This window comes from Pteropus medius, unplaced genomic scaffold (genome assembly GCF_902729225.1).
Source record: "Pteropus medius unplaced genomic scaffold, Ma_sr-lr_union100, whole genome shotgun sequence".
In the NCBI taxonomy this organism is placed as follows: Eukaryota; Metazoa; Chordata; class Mammalia; order Chiroptera; family Pteropodidae; genus Pteropus; species Pteropus medius.
In genome coordinates this window covers 279,462-303,177 of record NW_024341372.1, presented here as the reverse complement: position 1 = coordinate 303,177, position 23,716 = coordinate 279,462, and the positions used below count along the sequence as shown (strand labels likewise).

Here is a 23,716-nt window from a genome sequence, read left to right as displayed (position 1 = left end):
GGACCACAGTTTCTATTTCTTGAGTTTCCCTATTTGCATAGCACAGGGTTACCATAGTGCATTTAGACCTGCAATGAACTTTGTCTCCCCCAAAGGGAGAAACTTGTTCTTTTTGAAAGGAGTTTCAGCCTTCTTCCATGTTTGCCAGCCTCTGGAACCCTTCTATCTAAAATATTCCTTCCTATCTAGGAAACCATCAGTCCTAGGCTAAGCATGTTTCTTTTTCTCTCTGACCAGCCTGAGATCTGTCAGCAAGAACAAGGAGTCTCTTCAGAGGGAGACTGAAATGGAGCTTGTAAAATACCATTCAGCCTTTGAGCTTGAAGAGGAAGATCAGATGAAAGAGACTTCCCTCCTGCCACTGGATCCTACCCTGGAATGCCACAGTCCGCCACCTGACTATAACTCTGTGGTTCACTACAGCACTCTACCCATGTGACCTACTACTAGTGCCTTTCTTTTGCCACTCCTTTTCAAATTAATCTCTTTTTCCTCAAATATAACCATTTTCGCATCCACTTCTGTCATGGTAACAGAAGTACTAACTTGGGACTGGAGAATGAAAGAACATCTTGACAGAGAATCCTCATTCCTCACACCTTTTGGGGGTGCAGCTGACCCAAACAAAGCCCTCAAGCCTGATAGAGAGACAGCAAGATGTTCAGTCTCATTTCTCTTCCTATTAAATACCAATTACCCTACGTGGATGTGTACAGCCCCACTACAGTACCTTCAGTAATTCCACATGTATCCCTCAACTTGGCCTGTATACTTTCATGAAGGCCACTAGAAGAAACAATCTCTGTTGACCCCTCAAAGACTCACAGAGCTTTCAATCAAGAACTATGACCCCATCATATTCAGATCTTGGCAATCAGCCTCCAAACAGGGCTTGGTGGACTTTTACCTGTATATCTTTTCCTAAAATATTAAAGCAGCTATTATTCAGACCTAAAATTTACTAGGGTTTGACAGTGGAAAGGAGTTTACAGCTATTTGTTTGCAATGTCTCCCATGAGGCATATGTGTAACACTCCACAGCCTCCTTTAGATTCAAACAATTTCTAACAACTCCCATGAGAGTTGGGCATGCCCAGTATATTTAGGATATGCTCCACATGCACTACCAGTTTTATCATCTTTGTGTTGTTTTTATGCCAGAAAACATCCAATCTGATTCCCTGGAGATTACCCAATACTCATGTGTATTTCAAGCATACCATGACTTTGACACATAAGCCCCCACATCCACATGTCAGATACACAGCAACACACAAAATGTATCTACATGGTCTCAGACAAAAGCAATGAGGGGAAAGTTTGTGCCTGCTGCTCTTCCAAATTGTCCTGTACTGCTCTGTTCTCAGAAAGTTCTCTCTGTCAAAGAAGGAACCTGTAGTTCTCCACCTGGGGTTCAGGGATGACTATGCTAAAAATACTGACCCTGTCTATAGTCTCTTCTTTCAAAAACAACTATGCAGTTGAATCACATCTGATAAGGCAGCGCTTCCCACATTCACCCTAAGCCCTAGATCATGAAGCCACACCAGGCTAGACAATATGCTCATCCCTGGATTGTATGGTGAGATTCTCTACTAACTTTAGAGGTAGTGAGCCTCTTTCTCTGATTCATTTTCATAGTATCAGGGAAAAAATGGAGCAAGCAGCATTCTACAAAAATGAGGATCTGAAAGATGCACTGGTTCCTTCCTACTCCCCATTTTGCAAATGGGAAAACAAAACCAAAAAAGAGAAGAAGCTTACATGCATGTCTCCTGACTTCTGGCTCAATGTTCTTTCCACTATGTGGATGGTGTAGCCACATGTGTGCATACACGTAAACACCTGCTAATGTAAATGACTGCCACTGGAAGAGACCCCAAGAGTAGAGTTTTTCTTTGCTTTCCTTTTTGGCTAGCATGCACACAGAAAACATGCCTTCCTCATAGAAACAGAAGTTTGAGCTTCTGCTCCAACTGCTCTCATATCTTCTATAGTAGCCCAGAGAATCCCAGAACTGCTCAAATCCAATTTGCACTTCTGACCCAAGAGCATTAGTGATGCAAAAGGCAATGAAAGGCAAATCTATTTGAAAAGTTTGTAGAGGCCCAGAAACACAGGGTCATAAGCCCTAGGGAAAAAAAACAGTTTGGAGATATTCAAAATTAAGAGGTAAATGCAAACCCCTTTACCTCCAAATGCCTTAACCTACTGACAATACTAGAAACATTTGCTGCTTGACTCAGTACAAGTAGTACCACATGTGTGGTAAAAGAAAGGATGGGGGAATCACTACAAGCCTTCAACTACTACTATGGTGGTCCTCTTCCTCCTGCTTTCTCTAGGAAGTGGTCGTGTTGTGCCTGTGCTCCCAGGGAATGGTCTGAATCAGCTTTGCCACTGACCTAGGCAGACTTTATGAGTTGAATGGAGTAAGCTACCACTGGGAGGTTATGACGAAGGGCCAAGCCTGGTTCCTCCCTCTTTCCCTTCTCTGCTGAGAAATGATGGTTCTAGAGATAGCAAGAAATTTATCATCATTTGGCCCCCTATCCAGTAAGAATTCCCAGTTGTCCCAGATGGTCAATAGCTTTGCTGAGAGCGATCCTTGGCTAACACAAACTTTATGTAGTGGGGTCCCCAGGAACGGAGTCAATAATGCTCTCATCATATTTTTGATTTAGCTTAACTGCGTGGGGAGCCTTTCATGTGTCAAAAAACAAAACAAAACAAAACAAAACAAAACTCCTCAGTAATTCACATGGCTTTGCTGCCCAGTATTTTAGTCAAGAGAAGTGTATCCCATAACTCATTCAGCAAGAGGATTCACCTTTGTCAGGACATGCTTCTATTGCATCTGCTTTATAAAAAGCTTTTTCTCTTCAGACACTGACCAGAACTTTCAATAGGACTTCATGCAGCTACAAAGGCAATGTAGGAAGCTTCAGACAGTTCCAAGGATCCCTCACAAGAGGTCTCAGGAACTATAATTTTTGAAGAAATTATCACATTCCTCTCTATAAGATTCCATGATTGGATGCTTAGACTAGCAAACAATAGTAACATTTTGAACTGTAAAACTTTATTTTGAAGCTCTAGCTTTTAAAATGATATCATTAATACCTATCTTTTAATGTAATTATATTCCAGACTGGCTGTACATGAGTGAAAAAAACACTTCAGAGTGGGCTGCCTTGGCCTAATTACTTAAGGAAATTGCCTCCACATTTTTACTACTCTTCTCAACTGCTGAAGACCTCTTTTGTCTCTGTTCCCTATTCTCCATTGAGACCTCATATTGGGCCAAGACCAGGGAATATAAGCAGTGAGGGAAGCTCCTCATCTCTGTTTACCACCTGAATAGAGGGAACCCTCAATAAAAAATGTCCCTTCTCACCTGAAGTGTGGGGATGTAACCTAGCCCTTGGCAGACTATGGTGAGCAGGTACAGTGAGCCAACAAACATTCCATTATCTTATTGAAAGATTATTCCCCACAGCCTAAAGTGGACACATTACCCAGATGTTACTGTCTTTTGGCATTTTACTGATCTATTGTTTTAAACTTAACTATTACTCCTTCTTTTTATTGAAGTATAGTTTCACGTAGTCATATACACATATATACAAAAATGATATTTCTAACTTGTTATCCCATACTAAAAGTTGCATATTATAATGACAGCCTTTCTGTAGGCTGGACCACCTCTCTCATGAAGAGCGAAGAGTAGTTTCCAATAATATTTCCAAATGTCATATACCACATTCCTCTCTGGGAACTACCAGACCTAATCCTTTTCTTGAATTGAGCTCCTTCCAGTGCTCCAGGTTGGGAAAATGTTCTGTCAAACTTTGGGTAAGTCTCACTCTGCTGATACCTCCCTTTCATCCAAGAGGATGAGAAGGGGAGAGGAAGAATGGGTTGATATTGATTTTGTGACCCACCCAATTACTTGTAAGTTTGAGGAGTGAAGTTTGAATTATTAAGAGAATCCAACTAACTAAGTTTATCAAGAATACTTGCATGACCCCCAGGAGTATCTCGAGCTACTTGTCTTTCTCTATTTCAGTTGGTAAAGTCTTTAAGATCTTGCACTCAACATGATGAGCTTTTCTTTGTCACATTCTCTGGACTTTTTTTGGTCACATTCCCCAGACCATGGGAACAACAAAGCCCATGGATCTAAGAGACACTTTTGACTCTAAATGAAAATTCTGAGGCCTCCAGTATCTTCCTTAGGAGAATAAATGCACAGCTGGTTGATAACTGCTTTCATTCTCTCATTTGCCTCTTTGGACTCCTGCGTATCTATGCATGCTTAGCACCAGACTAGAAGCAGATTTGTTAAGGAGTCATTCCCAGGAGTCAACAAGGGTGAATTTGCATAGTTTGGAATTGTACCTTGGCTAAGGTGTCCCCCTCTGTTCTGTGTAAAGTCTTCTATACATAAACATTCTCTAATTCCCCCCCTCCAGCAGCAGAGGCCCCTCTTAGCTAATACTACTGAGAGATGAGCAGTCAAATAGCTTGATAATAGGAGGTGTGGGACTGGTTTTCATACAGAGTGCTAATCTTACCCTAGTATGTTCATCAGCAGCCAGGCTGTGCTTTGTTTCTTCAGTCTCTCCATTTCCCATAGACAATGAGATCCATTCCTACCTGCATCTTACCTCTCTAATCTTGTTTCTTGACAGACAGCTGAGGGGAATGATTCAAAGAAATCACTGACCTCTCTCCTTCTGGTACACAGAGGTGCAGTTATAGCCAAGGTAATAGCAGTGGCAACAACCACAGGAACATTGCTGCTGACCCTGCCACTAAGTAGTCTGATGCAAGACTTCAGTTCTTTGATACATGGAACTCCTCATCTCTCAAATAAGTGTTCACTTTATTATTCTTCCTCTCTGACTATTAAATAAAAGGCCCATCAGCCTCCGGAGCCATCCTACCCTGCTGGTATTTCCTCCATACCAAGAGGATGCCATTCTAAACTGGGACGACTATTCCCCTTAATTAAAGAAAAACATTTGCTTCAGAAATAGGATAAAAGAAGAAGTATAGGAAATTTTTGGTAGAGCATCACCCTTTAACACCTACCTTGTAATATCAAATTTTCAGTTTACCTCACAAAGAGAAAATGGGATGCTGTCCCCTAGATTGATGACACTGCCATGCTGAGAAAATAGACAATGTGCCCTAGCTGACCCAGGTTAGGATAGTACAATCTAGTGCTCAACAAATTTCCACCTCTGACAAAAATTTCCACTAGGTAAGAAGCAGCCCTCTACCTCCCATACCTCACATTTCCTTTGTAAATCTTGTTCTCTCCTGACTACAGACATGCAAGAAAAAAGCAAACATAAATAAATCCCCTATAACATAGAGCTTTTTTTTAGCTTGCCCTTTAGCCAGATGGAGAATATACTCAACTGAAGAAATCCTCCATTTCCATAAGTTGTCACTTATTACTATCTAATCAAATCATATTGTCTTTTATTTTAAATATAGAAGCCTATATGTATACAATCCAGAGCCATTGTCTCCCTGATCTTATTTGGCATTTATATGTATGTTTCTGTAAGCTTTAACTGATGCCTCTTCCAAGCAGTACCTCTCCTCTTTTTGTCATTTCTACTTGGAATGGTTTTATAAAAATGAATTTTACCATGTGTGAAGTAAACATACTTCCAGAAGACCACAGGCTTCCATTATTTAACAGGTGTGTGAAGGTAAAGAAGTGGCATAGCTGATTTTCAGTCTGGCTTAGGACATACCTGTATGGCTGGCAACCAGTGACAATCAAGAGGAAGCTCCTGAAACCATTCAGGTCCTTCATTGGTGGGTGTCTAGGAAGCAGTTCCAAAGTCTGAACAAGGTTTCTCTTGCCCTAGACTACAGTGTATTGGGGAGGGTAAATGGAGGGACCACGGTTTGAAAAGAAGCTGAATGCAGAAGTTGTCTTAATGTTCTAACAAGCAAATAGCCTTAAAGATCAAGGCCAAGAGGAAGACTATGGGCAGAAATGCAAAGTGGCAAATGATGAACACAAGAAAAAGTAAACAAGAGTTTTAGCATAAGGTAGACGAGGATGCATTTCCATGAACAACAGTGTAGATAGCATGGTTTCTAGTACAACAAGACAGTGAAAGGTGATTATAGGAATAAAACAAATGGTATGACCTAGAAGTTGATATCCACACATACCTTTAAGCTCAGATTCAAAAATAATCAAAAAACTTTAACATAAGGAGAGTCACCAAGTCATTTACAACTTTGTCCTTAACAATTTGATTCCAACATTCAGAAAAAAATGCTGACTTAGCTCCTTCAATAGACCAAACACAGACCCAATAGGAATAAATTTTCCTACTTGGTACCAGCCTAGGCTTAGGGATATAAAGATAAATAAGATAAAGCTCCTGTCTTAAAGAAGCTCAAAGTTGATTCTGAATGAAAGAGATCATTAGAAACAAGACCAAAACTTTAAGTCCTACAATTCCATGTGTTGGTGAGGATCAGGAGCAATAGGAGCACACATATTTTGCCTGTGGAGAAGAATAAATTGGTGCAACCATCTGGGAAAGCAGTGATTTGGAAATAATTATTAGAGTTGATGGTGTGAATACCCTCTAACCTAGAAATTGTGTTCCTTGGGACAGACTATAAAAAAATCCTATAACATATTCATAACGAGAATGTACAAGGTTGTTCATTACAGTATTATTTGTAATAACCAAAACCTTAAAATAGTGTGTAAGTCATTAGCAAAAGAAAGAATAAATACGTTGTCATAGTTATTCAACAAATATTTATTAAGTATCTACTATGTACCAGGCACTGTTCCTGGCACTGGTGATAAGTCAGTGAACAAAACACACAAAACATCTTCCCTCGTGAAACTGATATTCTGGAGAGTATATTCATGTAATGGAATACTATACAAGAATTAAAATGAATTAACTAGACCTACTTATGTAAATATTGATAATATTTAAAGACATAACACACCAAAACAAACAGCAAGATAAAGAATGATGCATACAGTACAATATTACTAATATAAAGTTCAAAAACATGAAAATGATACCATATTATACATTCTTTTAAGTATATACATAAGCAAGGAGATTATAAATACTAACTCAGGATATTGTTATCTTTGGGGGTGGAAGGAGAATATAATCAGAGAAGGATTTATATAGACACTTGGCTATACTTCTAATATTTTATTAAATTGGGTAGTGGATAAATGGGTGTTCATTTTACTAGTCTTTAGATTTTTCTATCCATCTAAAGAATTCTATATATTTTTTTCTTTTAAAATATTTTATTACATAATATTTAAATACATACTAAAAATGTAACACATGCATAAGAGTTAAAGGATGGTGACATAAAGATAACCAGTAAACCCACCCCACTCAATTTAAGAACTAAAACATTACCAATACTATAGTACTAACTCCCTGGGTGCTCCTTTCCACATCTCATCTTCATCGCTAATATAGTATTCTCTATAACTAACTTCCATAATTCCTATTATGATTGGAGTTAATTGAATGAATTTTGAAATAGCGACCGTGCTGTATTTGTAATGTTTTATTAAACTGAGTTACAAGTACTTGAGTGTTCATTATATTATTCTTTAGACCTTTCTATCCATATAAAGTATTCTATAATGAGTTTTGAAATAGACACCATGCTGTAAAAGTGGAGTGGCAAGAACAGAATGCTAATGGTAGCACCCAGAAGAAAGGAGTAAACTCCTTGAGATACAGAAAAGGAGGCCAGGGGGGTTCCTAGAGAAGTTGGCATTTGAATCACTCCTACAATGAAGAGAGGGAATTAGTTATATGAGGCAGTAGGTTGGAAAGGAGTGTGCTCCAGATAGAGGAAGCAGCATTAAAAAGGCAAAAGGACTCTATTATTATGGAAAAAGCTACATGATAGTCCCAGCTGTTGGCCCCACAAAAATCACAAAGCAAGCTTGACTTTGTGAGCTCTTTGAGGGTATGGGAGGATGGCTACACTACCAATGCCAAACAAGCTCATAGGGTGAGCATTTTTGTTACATGCTATGTACCCAGCTCAGTGCTGCACGGAGATGATTGCTCCCAAAGCAAAACAGGAGTGAGAACCAGAGTCTGCAAGCAGTAAGCCATGAATGAAATGCTAATTTTGTTTTCATAACATGAGAACTGCTGAGAGCTTGGAGGAAGGGAAGGAGTGGATGCAAGAACTGGAAACTGGCCAGTTTCCTGTTTAGCTTTGAGAACAGGCTAAATTTTTCAGAGATATCAGAAGAGAGAACTCAGTGAGAGCTGGAATTGTCTGGCAATGTGCATGAAGGATGAGTAGGATTTAGAGCTCATTGATTTTATGTCATTTGATTCTTACAACAATTCTGTGAAGAAAGGTTTTAATAGTATCCCCAGTTATAGATGAAGATACCTAGCCCAGAGAATGGAATTGGCTTTACCTAAGGCCATCCATCTGGGTTTGGAAACTGGGTCCTTGTGACTCCACTCTTCCCACTGCACTATGGGGAAGAAAGGAATAAAATGATAAGCTGTACTTGCTTTGAATAGAAGGTGCTTAAGATAGGGTTGGAGAAATGGTGCCAGAGACACCTGCAGCACATGGAGTTGTCTGTTTCTCCCCCTAGTCCCCAATCCTGGAGCAGCTAGGTCTCAGAACTAAAACCCTTACTGCAACTGCCATACATGGTCCCATGGGTGGAGATGGTCTCCTCTCCCTTCATCCCAGATCTGGCCTAAACATGAGCCCAAAGCCCTTTCTCTCATCTTTTTCTCTCATGTAGTTGAGACAAGCTGGCATGTTCAGTACAAACTAAAGAGGAATTGTAACGCAGAAGCTCCAGGCCTGGAACCTGCACCTGGGCTTTGGATATTCTGAAAAAAAGAAAATCACCAGGAGGAAGAAAGGAGTGAGACGTATCATTTATTACTTATGAGGCAGAGTATCAGATGGTGTCCAGTCAGAGTATCAAGGAACCACACCCGTCTAAGAATAGCAACGTTTTATACCCACAAGCAGAAGGAGGGGTTATCTTATTCAGGGAGCAGCCACGTGTGCTGCTTGGTTACAGGAGCTGATAATGTCTATGGGAACAGCAGAGCAATCGTCTTCTCAGGTATATTGGAGCAAGATGTGCTGCTTGATTATAGAAGCAGATGACGTCCATGGGAACCACAGAAAATATCCTTGGGAGCAGGTACTGACTAGAGCCTTTCGTTTACAGCCTTCCTTATGGCTGCTGACCAGACAGCCAGCCATCTTCTAAGTATGTGGAGGGGCTATGTCCCGAATTAATCCCATATTCCACCCTGACATAGCTCTTTCACCTCACATTCTTTCCATCAGTCCTTTTGGAAGGGAGTTCCTAGGTGGTAAGGGCATCCGTGCATTGCATCCAGATACCACAAATACAATAAAGGTTACATCCTAACACTAGCAGCAATATACATAAGCTATACACCCCCATTACCAGGTAATGGCCCCACAAGCCCAGGGAGGACCACCAAGTGGTGAGAGGTTCTTCTCCAAGTGCTGCAATGTGTGAAGTCTCTGTTCAGAAAAACAAGGGATCAGGTCACATTATGAGAATTGGGAGTTGTCAGGGATGTGCACACAACATTCAGTATGGATAATAGCACAAGTACCCCACTGGATAGTTGTGAGCATGTCTAATGCCATACGGTTTTGAAGTACCATCTTCCTTGTCTGATACCTCACCATTGAGAAGGGAGATGGCTTGTCTGGTAGAATTCAAAGCTGTGGCAGCATGATTAGCTAGGGCATTAATACATTCTTGAGTAAGGATAGTACCTGCAAGAAGGCTTAACAGAGCCAGTGTGTTTCACGAACCATCATTGTGTTTCACCCAGTGTTGAGCCTTGAATGTGTTCCAATTATGGGATTCGTTGGGTAGAGTATCAAGTACTCATACAGGAATGTAGGAGTGTCTCCATGTGCATTTGCTGGTCCAATTGTAAGGCATATATGGCCAGATGAATTCACTACTTGCCCAGAGTGTCCACAGGGGACTGAGAAGGCTCCTGTGCTGTGTGAGGCATTTTTCTTACCCCAGTTGTCATTAGCTGTCAACATGGTGATATTCTGATAGAGGATTTTGGGCAACCACCCCATAGAGTGCTGCGTAGAATTTCCTGTCCCATTTTGCCTTTCAATATACAGGGGGTGGGCTGGTGGACTCCTATTTGGAGAGCCATCAGCCATCCTAGAGAATCCCAGATAAAGTAACTCAACCAGGGTCAGAAGTGATTGACCTGTTCCCAAGCCAAGGTGTACACATGTTGGATGGTGTTGAAAGTTGCATCTGTGTTGTTCCAGTTGTATAGCCATTCCCAAGTGGAAGATCCATTAGCTGGATCTATTCACCGGGGGAGGCCAGCTGACATTGTTGTCAGAAATTCCGTGCAGACCCAACACGTGAAGCAGTTGCTCACTGCTGCCATCACGCCAACCCATTGTAGAAAGGTGTTGCCTACAAAAAAAAAAAAAAAGCTAGGATGATATAGCAAGTGTTAAAGGGGTACCAGGAAGGATAAGTCCTGCCCATCCTGGAGGACACATACCACTGTTCAGTACTGGGTTAAGAGGGTAACAGTGACAGGGGGACTGTCCCAGACGGTGTACCAAGCTCGGTCCCAGCCAGGCCTCAAGGCATCCAAGGAAGTTACATGTAGTGATGGCATCCATATTTGCCAAAGAGAGGCAATGTATGCCCCCTCAACAATGGTTTGTGTACTTAAGTTATGACAAATAAGACATAGGGGCCAAGAGGTGGTGACTTCTGGTTGCAAGGTCAAATCTTTCTCTAAACCTTCCACCCAGGGGGCTAACAGGGAGCACATTGGGGTTCTATCTGTGCCGAAAAAGGCCATCACAGGGTTGTTTTGCCCAGGGGTATGTCTCAGGGGGCTGGCAAGAGCAGGTTGTTTTGTCGGCTCACTCCAAGGTGCATGGTTGACTCTGCAGTCCTGATTTGCAAGCACACTGGGGTGGCCTAGGGCCTTGTGAGGAGGCTGAGGTGTGATCCCAGCCATTGTCGTGGTGGCTCATTCATGACACGGAGGTCATCGGATAGGTGGGTGGACCAACACCCCCAGAAATGAGCGGTAGTTTTCAGGGAGTGCTTCTGAAGGCTGTTGTGTGGCTTGATGAGTCCCACACTGGTAGGTTTGTAGGGCAGATGGAAGCAGCGGTCCATACCCATGTCATCTGCCATTGTTGTCCAGTAAAATGGGTTCCTTGATCACTTTCAATCACTTCTGGTATACCATAAGAGTCACACAACTGCTTCAGACCACAAAGAGTGGCCCGTTATTTGGCCTTTTTGGAAGGATATACCTGCATTTTTCCCTTCATCGTATCAATGCAGGTAAGGGTGTATGGGGCTCCCTCTGACACAGACAAGAGTTCGATATACTTTTCAGAGCATATGTCCTTTACATGCTTCATTGAGTATATTCCTAGGTATTTTATACATTTTTACAATTGCAAAAAGAATGTTTTATTCTTTCTTCTTCTGAAAATTATTAGTGTATTGGAACGCCATGGATTTTCATACATTGATTTTGTATCCTAAAACTTTACAGTATTTTTGTTTCTAATACTTTTTTTTGGGGGGGGGTGACATCTTTAGGATTTTCGATATAATCAAGTCATCTGAAAAAAGTGACAATTTGACTTCTTCACTCTGAATTTAGATGCCTTTTTATTTCTTTCTCTTTCTTTGTATTGCCCTAGCTAAACTTTCCAACACTATATTGAATAATAGTGGTGATAGCAGACAGCCTTGTCTTGTTCCTGATCTTAGAGGAAATGCTTTTAATTTTTCACTGTTAAGAGTGATATAAGTTGAGGATTTGTCATATGTGGCCTTTATTATGTTGAGGTACTGTCTGTCTATACCCATTTTATTAACTGTTTTAATAAAAAATGGATGCTGTATCTTGTCAAATGCTTTTTCTGCTTCTATTGATATGATCATATAATTTTTATTCTTTATTTGTTTATGTGGTGTATCACATAATTTGATTTGCATATCTTGAACCATCTCTGTGCCCCTGAGATGAACCCCACTTGATCGTGATGTATGATCTTTTAAATATGTTATTGTATTTAGTTTGCTGGTATCTTATTTAGGATTTTTGCATCTGAGTTCATGAGAGATATTGGTCTGTAGTTTTCTTTTTTGTGTGTGTTATCTTTACCAGGTTTTGGTAGCAGGATAATATTGGCCTCATAAAATGAGTTGGGATGTATTGTCTCCTCTTCTAGTTTTTTGAAGAGTTTGAGGAGAATAGGTATTAAATCTTCTTTGAATGTTTGGTAAAATTCGCCTATGAAGCCATCTATCTGGTCCAAGACTTTCATTTTTCAAGAGGATTTGATTACTGATTCCATTTCATTGGTGGTAATCTGATGGTTCAGATTTTCTGTTTCATCTTGACCCAGTCTTGGGAGATTGCATGTTTCTAGGAATGTATCCATTTCTTCCAGATTGTTCAATTTGTTGGTATATAACTGCTCATAGTATTTTATTATCATCCTTTGTATTTCTGTGGGTCCATAGTTATTTCTCCTCTTTCATTTCTGATTTTATTTGAATCCTCTCTCTCTTTTTTACTTGATGAATCTGGCTAAGGGTCTGTCAATTTTGTTTAACCTTTCAAAGAACCAGCTCTTGGTTTCATTAATCTTTGGTATTTCATTAATCCGATCTTTATTGTTTCCTTCCTTCTAATCACTTTGGGCTTTGTTTGCTGTTATTATTTTAGTTCTTTTAAGTGTAAGGCTAGATTGTTTATTTGAGCTTTTTCTTGTTTCTTGAGGTAGGCCTGTATTGCTATGAATTTCCTTCTTAGGACTACTTTCTCTGTGTCCCATAGATTTTGAGTCATTGTGTTTTCATTTTCATTTGTCTCTAGCTATCTTTTGATTTCTTCCTTGATCTCATTGATAACCCGTTCATCATTTAGTAGCATATTATTTAGCCTCATGTGTTTGTGTATTTTCCATTTTTTTTTCTTGTAGTTGATTTCTAATTTCATACCCTTGTGATCAGAGAAGACAATTGATATGATTTCAATCTTCTTAAATTGATTGAGACTTGATTTGTGCCCTAACAGGTGGTCTATCCTGGAAAATGTTCCATGTGCACTCGAGAAGAATGTCTATTTTGCTGCTTTGGGGTAAATGCTCTGAAAATATCTATTAAATCCATCTGGTCTAGTGTGTCCTTTAGGCTTATTGTTGATTGCCTGGAATATCTGTCCATTGGTGTCAATGGTGTATTAAAGTCTCCTACTATGAATGTATTACTGTTTATCTCTCCTTTGATGTTAGTCAATAATTGTTTTATGTATGTAGGTGCTCCTATATTGGGTGCCTATATGTTTACTAGGGTTATGTCCTCTTGATTTATAAATCCCTTTACCATTATGTATGTTCTGCGGGTTTGGGGTACCGAAGCTTTGGGTGCATGGTTCTGGCAGCTGGAAGAATATGCGAGGGGCCATGGGCAGATGTGACATAGCTTTAGTCAGGCATAGCAGGACACAGCAAGGCATAGGCACAGCTCCAGCTCCTCTGCCTGCACAGATGTGGCTGTTCTTATAGTAAGGTGCATAACAGTGGCTTAAGGCCAGACACTATAATTAATCACAATCAGTCATAGTGATCATGCATTCCACTGGTTGTATAGGACTCTATATCTAAGGTTACATAGGATGCTATAGCTAAGGTCACCTGGAATGCTGCAGGTAAAGCCATTCTGAAACCACATGCCTTGCTGGGAGGGAGCCTGACTGTATCCATTTTGTTTGTCAGTTCCCTCACCTAACACTCTACACCTTCAAGCTTCCTCCTTTATCTAGCCATGGGTTTTGTTGATGGCCGTGACAATAGGGCAGACCCTTGTATCCACATCCTACAGTAACAATATAGGAAACAACAGCATGTCACCAAGACACAGGCCTCTACCCCAAGGACAGAGAAGACCCATCACTATGTTGAGGAGAGGTTAGTCTACCACTCTTGGAGGGGGTCACCAGTTAGTTGTTGGATGGCCTGTATCTCTTGGTTCAGCCCTCCTAAGTCTTGGGTGATATTTTTCTTATTGTCTGGAATGTATACACATTATTGAGTGTGGAGGATTGCATAGGTTCCTCCTTGAGTTGCAGTTACGATGTCTAAAGCCATCCGGTTCTGTAGCACTATCTTTGTTATTTGGTCTACTTCATCGATGAGCAGTTTCAAGGTAGTACAGGACTTATTCAGAGCCCGAGCTGTGTGGATAGCCAAAGCAGTGACTTGTGTTTCAACTACAAAGTCACCTGCAGCAGGCAGGAAAATGGCCAAGGAATAAAACCAACAAAATGTCCGCTTCACATGAATATGGTGAGCATAATAAGCATCCCAATTGCTCTGCTTTTTGGGCAGTCTTCCCCAGGCACAATGTCCAGGCCACCCAGCCCGTATATATGGCCACCCATGGTTCCTATACACCCAGAGGCTACTGGAGTTAGGGGAAAAGTAGTGACCAGCCCCTGATGTTTCAATCCCATCCACCAGTATGTGGGGGAAGTAACAACTGTTACATTGGCACACAATGGCTGAGGCACCCAGCCCAGAAGGTGGGTACCATTTGGCCTCTCAATACAATAGGGAACAATTCCCTTTATCTCGACTCCTTCACTCATTAACCTGTTCTACCCAGTGTACACAGAGTACCCTAGCCATAGCTGGCTGTGGTTGTGTCAATTCCACATTACGCTGTCTACTTTTCGTCGAGCATCTTTCTATCCGGGGGCTGCAGGACCCCACTTCCTCAAAGCATCCCATGACGTTTGTTTGGCAGCATGTATACACCATGGCAATCTCGCAGAAGCACTGGAAGGGAAATTGGTGCACACCCAGCAGTCAGAGACGTTGGTGGCTGTAGCATAGGTGTGTACCCAATCCACCACAATATTGGCACACACTTGCCTAAGGGCAGAAAGAGAGAGAAGAGAGCAGAACCAAGAGAGGTAAGTCTCTCTCTGTTGGCAAAATACAGGCCAACATTTTATCCTTGGAGAGGACAGAACCACCACTGCTGGCCATCCAGGTTGGTGGTACCATATTGTCTCTTCCTTTGTTTCTGTATCTGACTGAGACACGTGACATAGTACCGGAGAGATCATTATAGGCCAGAGTGAGAGAACAAATGTGCCCTATAGAATGCTCTCAGATTGTTCATTTCCAAAAGTTTCTGGGTACTTGACAGTCACTTGTGGTGGCCAGCTGGCTGTCACCCAGGGTATGACTGTTAAGTTGGCTGACAAGTCTTTTCTCTAGGGAGCAATCAGACCAATCCACTAATAGGGTGGGTCTTGTATCTTCCACAGCCAAGACCATTGTACTGTCTCTTCTGCTCACAGGCAGGTGGGAACAGGCAGCAAAATATTTCCATTAGATCTATGCCCAGGTTTTAACAATACCTCAAATGTAGTAACCTGTAATTAGATGCGTGCTGTAACTCAATTCAGCAGAGCTTCTACTGGTGCCAGTCCTCTGGCCTGAGATTTTTCATTCAAATTCCTTATCACTTCTCATAACCGGGTGGCCATGCCCTCAAACCTGGTGAGGTGGTAGAAACCCATAAATGTCTCTTCAACAACCCATTACAACATCAATCATCCTTGCAGCCTGGGGATTGTAAGAAGTATGCAAGTGCCAGTGGATATCTATCCGTTTGGCCCAGGCCTGAACTTCGTGTCCTGCAAAATGGGTGCCCCTATCACTTTCAATGACTAGGGGTCAACCATAAAAGGAACACAAATATCTCGAAGTGTTAATAGTGTGCCTCTGGTCAGCGGCCACACAAGGCCAGGCAAAAATCAATCCAGTAGCGGTGTCAACTGCAGTGAGTGCATACACTGCACTCCGGGCCTTTGGCAATGGCCCAATGTAATCTACTTGCCATCGCGTCAGAGGGATGTCCCTTCTGGGAACTTGACCAAACTCCTGTCGACATCGTCAGGGCTTTGGGGTGTCCCGTGCACAGACAGGGCATTGTTCACAAGCATCCTGTACCTGAGCCCATGTAATCAGTATGTCTCATTGTTGTCTCACAGGCCACATGGTCTTAGCCCCCGCATAACGCAACTGTCAGTGAAACCAGTGGGCTACATCTGTAGCAGGGATCCATTCTAGCCACCTCACTTTGACTTGAACATCTGCTTAATCATTCCCTAGCGACACTAACAGGGCATGTCAGTGACATGATAGGCAGTAACATCTTTGTCTTCAACTAAATTCCACAAGTCTTGCCACATGGCTTGTCCCCACAGAGGTGGGTGTCCCACCACCCACTGTTGCCACTTCCAAGTGGAGAACCATAGGCTAAACCCTTAAAGACAGCCTACCTGTCTGTGCAGATTTTCAACAGGCCATTTTCATGTGTTATCATCCATATGGCCCTAAGTTCTGCCAGTCGTCTTCTTTGCCTTATACTAGTGTCAAACCATACACTGTCAGTGTCCAGCTGCACTCCAATGGCCAACCACCTTGAAGTGGGCCCTTGACTTGAGCCGTCAGTATACCAAGCATTGTCTGAGATGAAGGGAGTTCCCCTCTAAAGGGAGACAGCTCAATGTCTATAGGCTCTTGTGGTATCTCTGTACCAGTCATAAACTCTATGGGTCCTAAGACCTGCTGCAGTTCAGCTGTTAGTTGGCTGGTTGCCAGCATACTTCTCTGCTCTAAGTATGCACCCTATTTGGTTAAGGTTGGTGTTTGTGCTACCCCAGTCTTGAGGGAACTGATTCACGTATGGACCCACCCTTGTATGGAGTATGTAGTCTTTACTACTACCTTGGCAATCCCAGTGATGGTTTCTGTTGCCCGTGGGGCCATACAGGCGGCAGCTAATTGTTTCTCTATCAATGAATACCTGCTTTCTTCTCCCTTCCAGAGCTGAGACCAAAACCCAACAGGTACTCAGTTCCACTCTGAGCACTGCCAGAGACCCCAGCCATAGCCTCCTGGGTCATGTGTACATCCAATTCAAATGACTGTCTAGGGTCAATGACTCTCCGAGCCTACACCTACTGGACAGCTCTTTTGGTTCTCAAAAAGTCTTTTTCTCCATGTTCAGTCCAATCCCAGGTAGCTCCCTTTTTTACTAAGGCTTAACGAGGGTGGGCTACTTGTGCCAAATGGGATATGAAGGCCCACCAATACCCCAGCAAACCCACATAACTCTGTATTTCTTTGACTATTTTCAGGTGTGGAAAGGCCTGGATTTTATCAATTGCTGCCCCAGGAATAACTTTTGTTTTAACCAACCAGATAACTCCCAAGAATTTGACAGATAAGCTAGGGCCCTGTATCTTGGTGTCATTCACAGCCCAGCCACATGTTTTCAAGTGTTGCACTAGAGCCAGGGCAGCTTGCTCTAAATCTCAAAGGGAAGCAGAGGTTAATAGGATATCATCAATATAATGGAAAACACAACAGTAGGCAGACAATGCCATTCAGCCAAGTTCTTTGCTACCAAACCATGACAGATGGTTGGGCTATGCAGGTATCCCTGGGGCAGCACCAGGAATGTCCATTGTTGTCTTCCCACATGAAGGAAAATTTCTCTTGACTGGTAGGAGCCAAGTCAATAGAGGAAAAAGCATTAGCCAAGTCTACTACATAGTGGTATGCTCCCAACTATACTGTTAATCTGTCCAGGGTTCATGGATGGAGAGCACTGCAGCATGCAGTGGTGGCGTTACTTTGTTCAGCTCATGATAGTCAATAAGCATTCTCCAAGTGCCATCAGACTTCCGGACAGGCTACACGGGGGCATTGAAAGGGTTGTGTGTAGGGCATACTACCTGTGCCTTTTCTAATTACTGAATAGTAGCCCCAATCTCTGCATGGCCTCCTGGTAAGCGATATTGCTTGACATTCACCATCTTCTGTGGGAGTGGCACTTCTTGGGTGGGGGGGATGCCAAATGTGTCCATGTATCATGGCTTTTACCACTTGCACCTTCAGGCAAAACTCCCCTGCTGACATCTGCAAGAGCAGGCCTTGCAAAACGTCCACCCCTAGGATGTATTCTGGGATGGAAGACACATATACATTGTAGGGGTCTGTAGGTAACCGCCCAATCCCTAAGGGTACAGTCACAGTTTTTGTCTTTATGGTCTTGTCTCGTAGCTATCAAATGTATGCTGCTGGCCCTGGGAATCTATCTGGGTAGCCGTGTATCAGGCTGCAGTCGGTCCCAGTATCTACCAATTCTAACATGTGTTGGACATTTTGGGGGAACCAATGGATTGCAAGTGGCCTCTGGTCCCCACCTGTCCTTTCCAGACAGGCACCTCGGCCTTCTCCCTAATCATACAGGGACAGAGCATCTGGGACTGTCAGGAAGTCTTTCAGAGCCACTGACTGGGCTCTATCAGATACTGGTTTTGAACTTTTCTGGAACTGCTGTGTGGGTTTCAACTGCTGCCACAATTCTAACAGCACAGCATTGGGCTGTCTATCAATTTTCTCTGGGTCTACACCCACCACCAGCAAATCTGCCCACATTTGCTTTTGGGTCACCCATACGAGTCCTGCAGTAGCGGGTGACTTTTTCCCTGTCTCCTCTGCATTTCTTGCTGGGGAAGACTGAGACTTAACTGCACGGACGACTTGGTTGCCACAGTCCTGCTGCCGCCTTTCAACATCTCCCAGGGTGGCCATTGACGTAGTTACTTCATGAATATGCCGCCCAACATAGGGGGCCAAGATGGATACCAAGGACCCAAAAGAAGAGGCTGGCGCAGTCCCCAGGACTAAATCCTTCATTCCTGAGGTGAACCGTTCATCATCTGGTCCATGCATGTTCAAATTGAACATAGCTTGTTGCATTCCCAGCTCGTGGATGATTTGCACTAACTCCTCATATGATTACCATTTACTCACTGTGTCTGGTATCTCCCTTGCATCATCCCAGACAGTTCTCAGGGCAGTATTTATCCACTCCATCAGAGTGTGATTACCTTGCCCTTGGGCCAACCGGCCACTCTTCTGTAGATATTGCCCCAGGGAGGGGTGTACCATAATGGAGACCAGCCTCTCCATTTCATCCGGGAGCAAACTGCTGTCTGCCCCTTCATTCCACAAACGCAATAGTCATGCCGATAGGGGTTCACCTGATCTCTTCCGGCTTTGCTTTCCCAACTCCCTTAATTCAGTAAGGGTGTAACGGGTGTAGGTGGTGTATTCTATCATGGTGGGGCCTCTAGCCTGTACTCCCTCACGGTCCCAGGGGCTGTTCATGTTTTACCTTCTGGTGCATGATAGGCTGGGCTTGCACTTGCCTGGCATCTTCTTCAGATTCACTTCAACCTCCAGGGTGTCATGTGCTGTATCACAGAACAGCTCGTCCTCCAACTGCTGCAAACATGCCTCCAGAGCCTCCTCTTTTGTACGCAATTCATGTACCTGTACAGCTTCTTGCAAGACTTTGTCCATGTTACTTTTCAGTGAAGTTAGCAACAGCCAACCTATATGGTCTGTGTCAACTCGGGCCTTTTCTGGCAGTTGCCCCTCCAGGGAGTGGAGTGCCTTCTAAATACTGGCCGGGGAGCCATCTACCTCTTCCCACACCTCTGGGGAAGTTCAAGTCATAAAAACCATGGCAATGGGATACCACATGCTATATGGGAGACCCATACCTTCCTCCTTCTCCTCTAGAGTGGAGGGTCCCCTCACCTGGCATCCTGTCAACTACAACAATTGTTCTGCAGGTTCAGTGTACCGAAGCTTGGAGCACAGGGTTCTGGCAGTTGGAAGAATATGCGAAGAGCCATGGGCAGATGCGACATAGATTTATTCAGGCATAGCAGGATACAAAAATGCACAGGCACAGCTCTAACTCCCCAACCAGCCTGCACAGGCAGGGCTGTTCTTATAGCAAGGCACACAACAGTGACTTAAGGCAAGGTACTATAATTAATCACAATCAATCATAGTGTGCATGTGTTCTACAGGTTATATAGGATGCTGTATCTAAGGTTACATAGGACGCTGTAGCTAAGGCAATCAGGAAACCACATGGCTAGCTGGGAGGGTGCCTGACTGCATTCATTTTGTTTATCAGTTCCCTCGCCCAGCAATGTAATACCCTTCTCTGTCTCTTATTATATTCTTTGTTTTAAAGACTGTTTATCCAATATAACTATTGCTACCCCTGCTCATTTTTTATCATTTCCATTTGCGTGAAATATCTTTTTCCATCCCTTTACTTTCAGTCTGTGAGTGCCATTTGATCTGAACCGGCTTACTTGTAGATAGCATATGCATGGGTCTTATTTTCTTATCCATTCAGCTACTCCATATCTTTTGATTCCAGCATTTAATCCATTTACATTTAAAGTGATTACTGATAGGTACATAGTTACTGCCATTTTATTATTCGTATTTGTTATTTCCTTTTTAAAATTTTATTTATTTATTTATTTCATGGTGACATTGTTTAACAAAATCCAATAAGTTTCAGCTATACACTTTAACAGTAAGGCATATATATATTTACACTGTGTGTTCACCTCACATAGTTAGATTTCTTTCTGTCACCACATATTTGACCTTCTTTACCCCCTCTCCGCACCACTTACTGTCTGGTAACTATTATAGTCCATGTCCACGAGTCTGTTTGTCCAGTTCATTTGTAGCTTTTAGGTTTATATAGCACATATAAGTGAATTCATGTGGTTTTCAACTTTTTCTACTGCCTTATTTCGCTTAGCATGATTATCTCGAGGTCTATCCATGTTGTCACAAATGGCAGTATTTCATTTCTTCTTATGGTTGAGTAATATTCCATTGTATATCTGTAGCACAGTGTGTTTAGTCAACCATCTATCGTAGGACACTGTGGTTGCTTCCATATCCTAGCCACTGTGAATAAAGTTACTATGAACATCGGTGTGCAAATGTCTTTTTGGATACGGGTTTTCAAGTCTTTGGGGTAAATACCCAGTAGAGGAATTGCTAGATCATATGGTAGATCAATTCTTAGTTTTTTGAGGAATCTCCATACTGTTTTCATAGTGTCTGTACTAATTTGCAGACCTACCAGCAGTGTATGAGGGTTCCTTTTTCTCTACATCCTCTCCAACACTTGTTATTAATTGCCCTGTTGATTATAGCTAATGTTAACAGGTGTGAGATGCTATTTCATTGTGGTTTTGATTTACATTTCCCTAATAGCTAGGAACGTTGAGCATCTTTTCAAATATTTGTTGGCCATTTGTACATCCTCTAGGGAGAAGTGTCTGTTCAGATCCTCTGCCAACTTTTTGATTGGATCGTTTTTTTGTTGTTATTGAGCTATATGAGTTCTTTGTATATTTTGGATATTAGGCCCTTATCAGAGGTGTTGCTTGCAAATATATTTTCCCATTCGGATGGTTCTCTCTTTACCTTCTTGATGATTTCTTTTGCCGAGCAGAAGCATTTTAGTTTGATGTAGTCCCATTCGTTTACTTTAGCTTTTACTTTGCTTGCCATTGAGGTCAAATTCATAAAATCCTCATTAAATCCATAGTCCTTGAGTTTAATTCCTATGTTTACTTCTATGCGTTTTATTATTAAAATGGTCTTTAATCCATTTTAAGTTGATTTTGGTGTGTGGCGATAGACAACAGCCTAGATTCATTCCTTTACAGTTGGCTTTCCAGTTTTTCCAGCACCATTTATTGAAGAGACTTTCCTTTCTCCACTATATTTTTGGCTTTTGTCGAAATTATTTGTCCATATGAATATGGATTAACTTCTGGATTCTTGATTCTGTTCCACTGGTCCATGTGTCTGTTTTGCTGCCAATACCATGCCATTTTGATTATTGTCACTTTGTAGTATAATTTGAAGTTGGGCAGATGGATACCTCCAGCCTTGTTCTTTTTTTTTCAGGATACATTTGGCAATTTGGAGTCTTTTGTGCTTGCATACAAATTTGGTTATTTTTTGTTCTATTTCTTTAAAAAAATGCCGACGGGCTTTTGAAGGAGATTGCATTAAATCTGTATAATGCTTTAGGGAATATGGTCATTTTAACTATGTTGATTCTTCCAACCATAGAACATTGAATATTTTTCCATTTCTTTGTATCTTCTTCAATTTCTTTTAGTATCTTATAATTTTCATTATATAGGTCCTTCGCATGTTTCCTTAAATTTATTCCTAGGTATTTTATTTTTTGTTGCAATTGCAAAAGGAATTATTTTTTTCCATTTCTTTTTCTGACACTTCATTATTAGATTATAGGAACACTGTGGATTTTTGAACATTGATTTTGTATTTGTTTATTGTTTCTAGTAGTGTTCTTGTGTAGTCCTTAGGGTTTTTTATGTAGAGAATCATGTCATCCGCAAATAGTGACAGTATTTCTTCATTTCCTATTTGGATGCCTTTCATATCTTTCACATGTTTAATTGCACTCACTAGGACCTCCAATATTACAATGAATAAGAGTGGCAAAAGTGGACCACCTTGCCTTGTTCCTGATCTTAGAGAGAAAGTTTTTAGTTATTCATTATTAAATATAATGTTGGATGAAAGTTTGTCATCGATGGCCTTTATTATGTTAAGGTACTTTCCTTCTATACCGATTTTGTTAAGTGTTTTGATCATAAATAGATGCTGTATCTTGTCGAAGGCTTTTTCTGCATCTATTGATATAATCATATGATTCTTATTTTTTAATTTGTTTGTGTGGTGCATTACATTAATGGATTCACCTATGTTGAAACATCTCTGTTGCTGTATTCAGTACGCTAGTATCTTATTTAGGACTTTTGCATCTGTGTTCATGAGAGATATTGATCTGTAGATTTCTTTTTTTGTGTTATCTTTACCAGGTTTTGGTATCAGAGTAATACTGACCTCATAAAATATGTTGGGAAGTATTGACTCCTCTTTGATTTTTTCGAAGATTTTGAGGAGAATAGGTATTAAATCTTTGAATATTTGGTAGAATTCACTGGTGAAGCCATCTGGTCCTGGACTTTTACTTTTTGGTAGGTTTTTGATTATTGTTTCAATTTCCACGCTGCCAATCAGTCTATTAAGATTTTCAGTTCATCTTGATTTAGTTTAGGAAGGTTGTATTTTTCTAAGTACTGGTCCATTTCTTCTAGGTTATTAAGTTTGGTGTTATATAGTTTTTCATACTATTCTTGTATTTTTCTTTGTATTTCTGTGATATCAGTCTTAATTTCCCCTCTTTAATCCCTGATTTTGTTTACTTTTGTCCTTTGTATTTTTTCCTTAGTGAGTTTAACCAGGGGTTTGTCAATTTTATTAACCTTCTCAAGAACTAACATTTTGTTACATTTATTTTTCCCATTGCTTTTATGTTTTGTTTTGTTTTGTTTTCAATTTCATTTATCTTTGCCTTAATTTTGATTATTTCTTTCCTTCTATTGACTTTAGGCTTCATTTGTTCTTCCTTTTGTTTTTTTTTTTTTAAGATGAAGCATTAGGTTGTTCATTTGGACTCATTCTCGTTTTCGGAGATAGGCCCGTAATCATATAAACTCTCCTTATGACCGATTTTGCTGTGTCCCAAAAGTTTTGATATGTTGTATTATCATTAACATTTGTTTCTACATATCTCTTGATCTCTCTTTTT

The 23,716-nt window shown here is 41.3% G+C and overlaps 1 protein-coding gene across 2 annotated transcripts in view; it reads left to right on the top strand.

Annotated features, from left to right (window-relative positions):
- Positions 1–23,716, top strand: part of LOC120592792 (vascular endothelial growth factor receptor kdr-like) — a 309,580-nt gene that overhangs the window by 244,330 nt on the left and 41,534 nt on the right. The window contains exon 32 of one of the 2 annotated variants that reach the window (XM_039850476.1): positions 238–4,423. The exons of the other annotated variant lie outside the window; for it this stretch is intronic. Coding sequence (XP_039706410.1) covers positions 238–439 — 202 coding nt within the window. The 3' untranslated portion in view covers positions 440–4,423. Of the gene's footprint in view, positions 1–237; positions 4,424–23,716 lie in introns of those variants that run through there. 2 annotated transcript variants of the gene reach the window in all.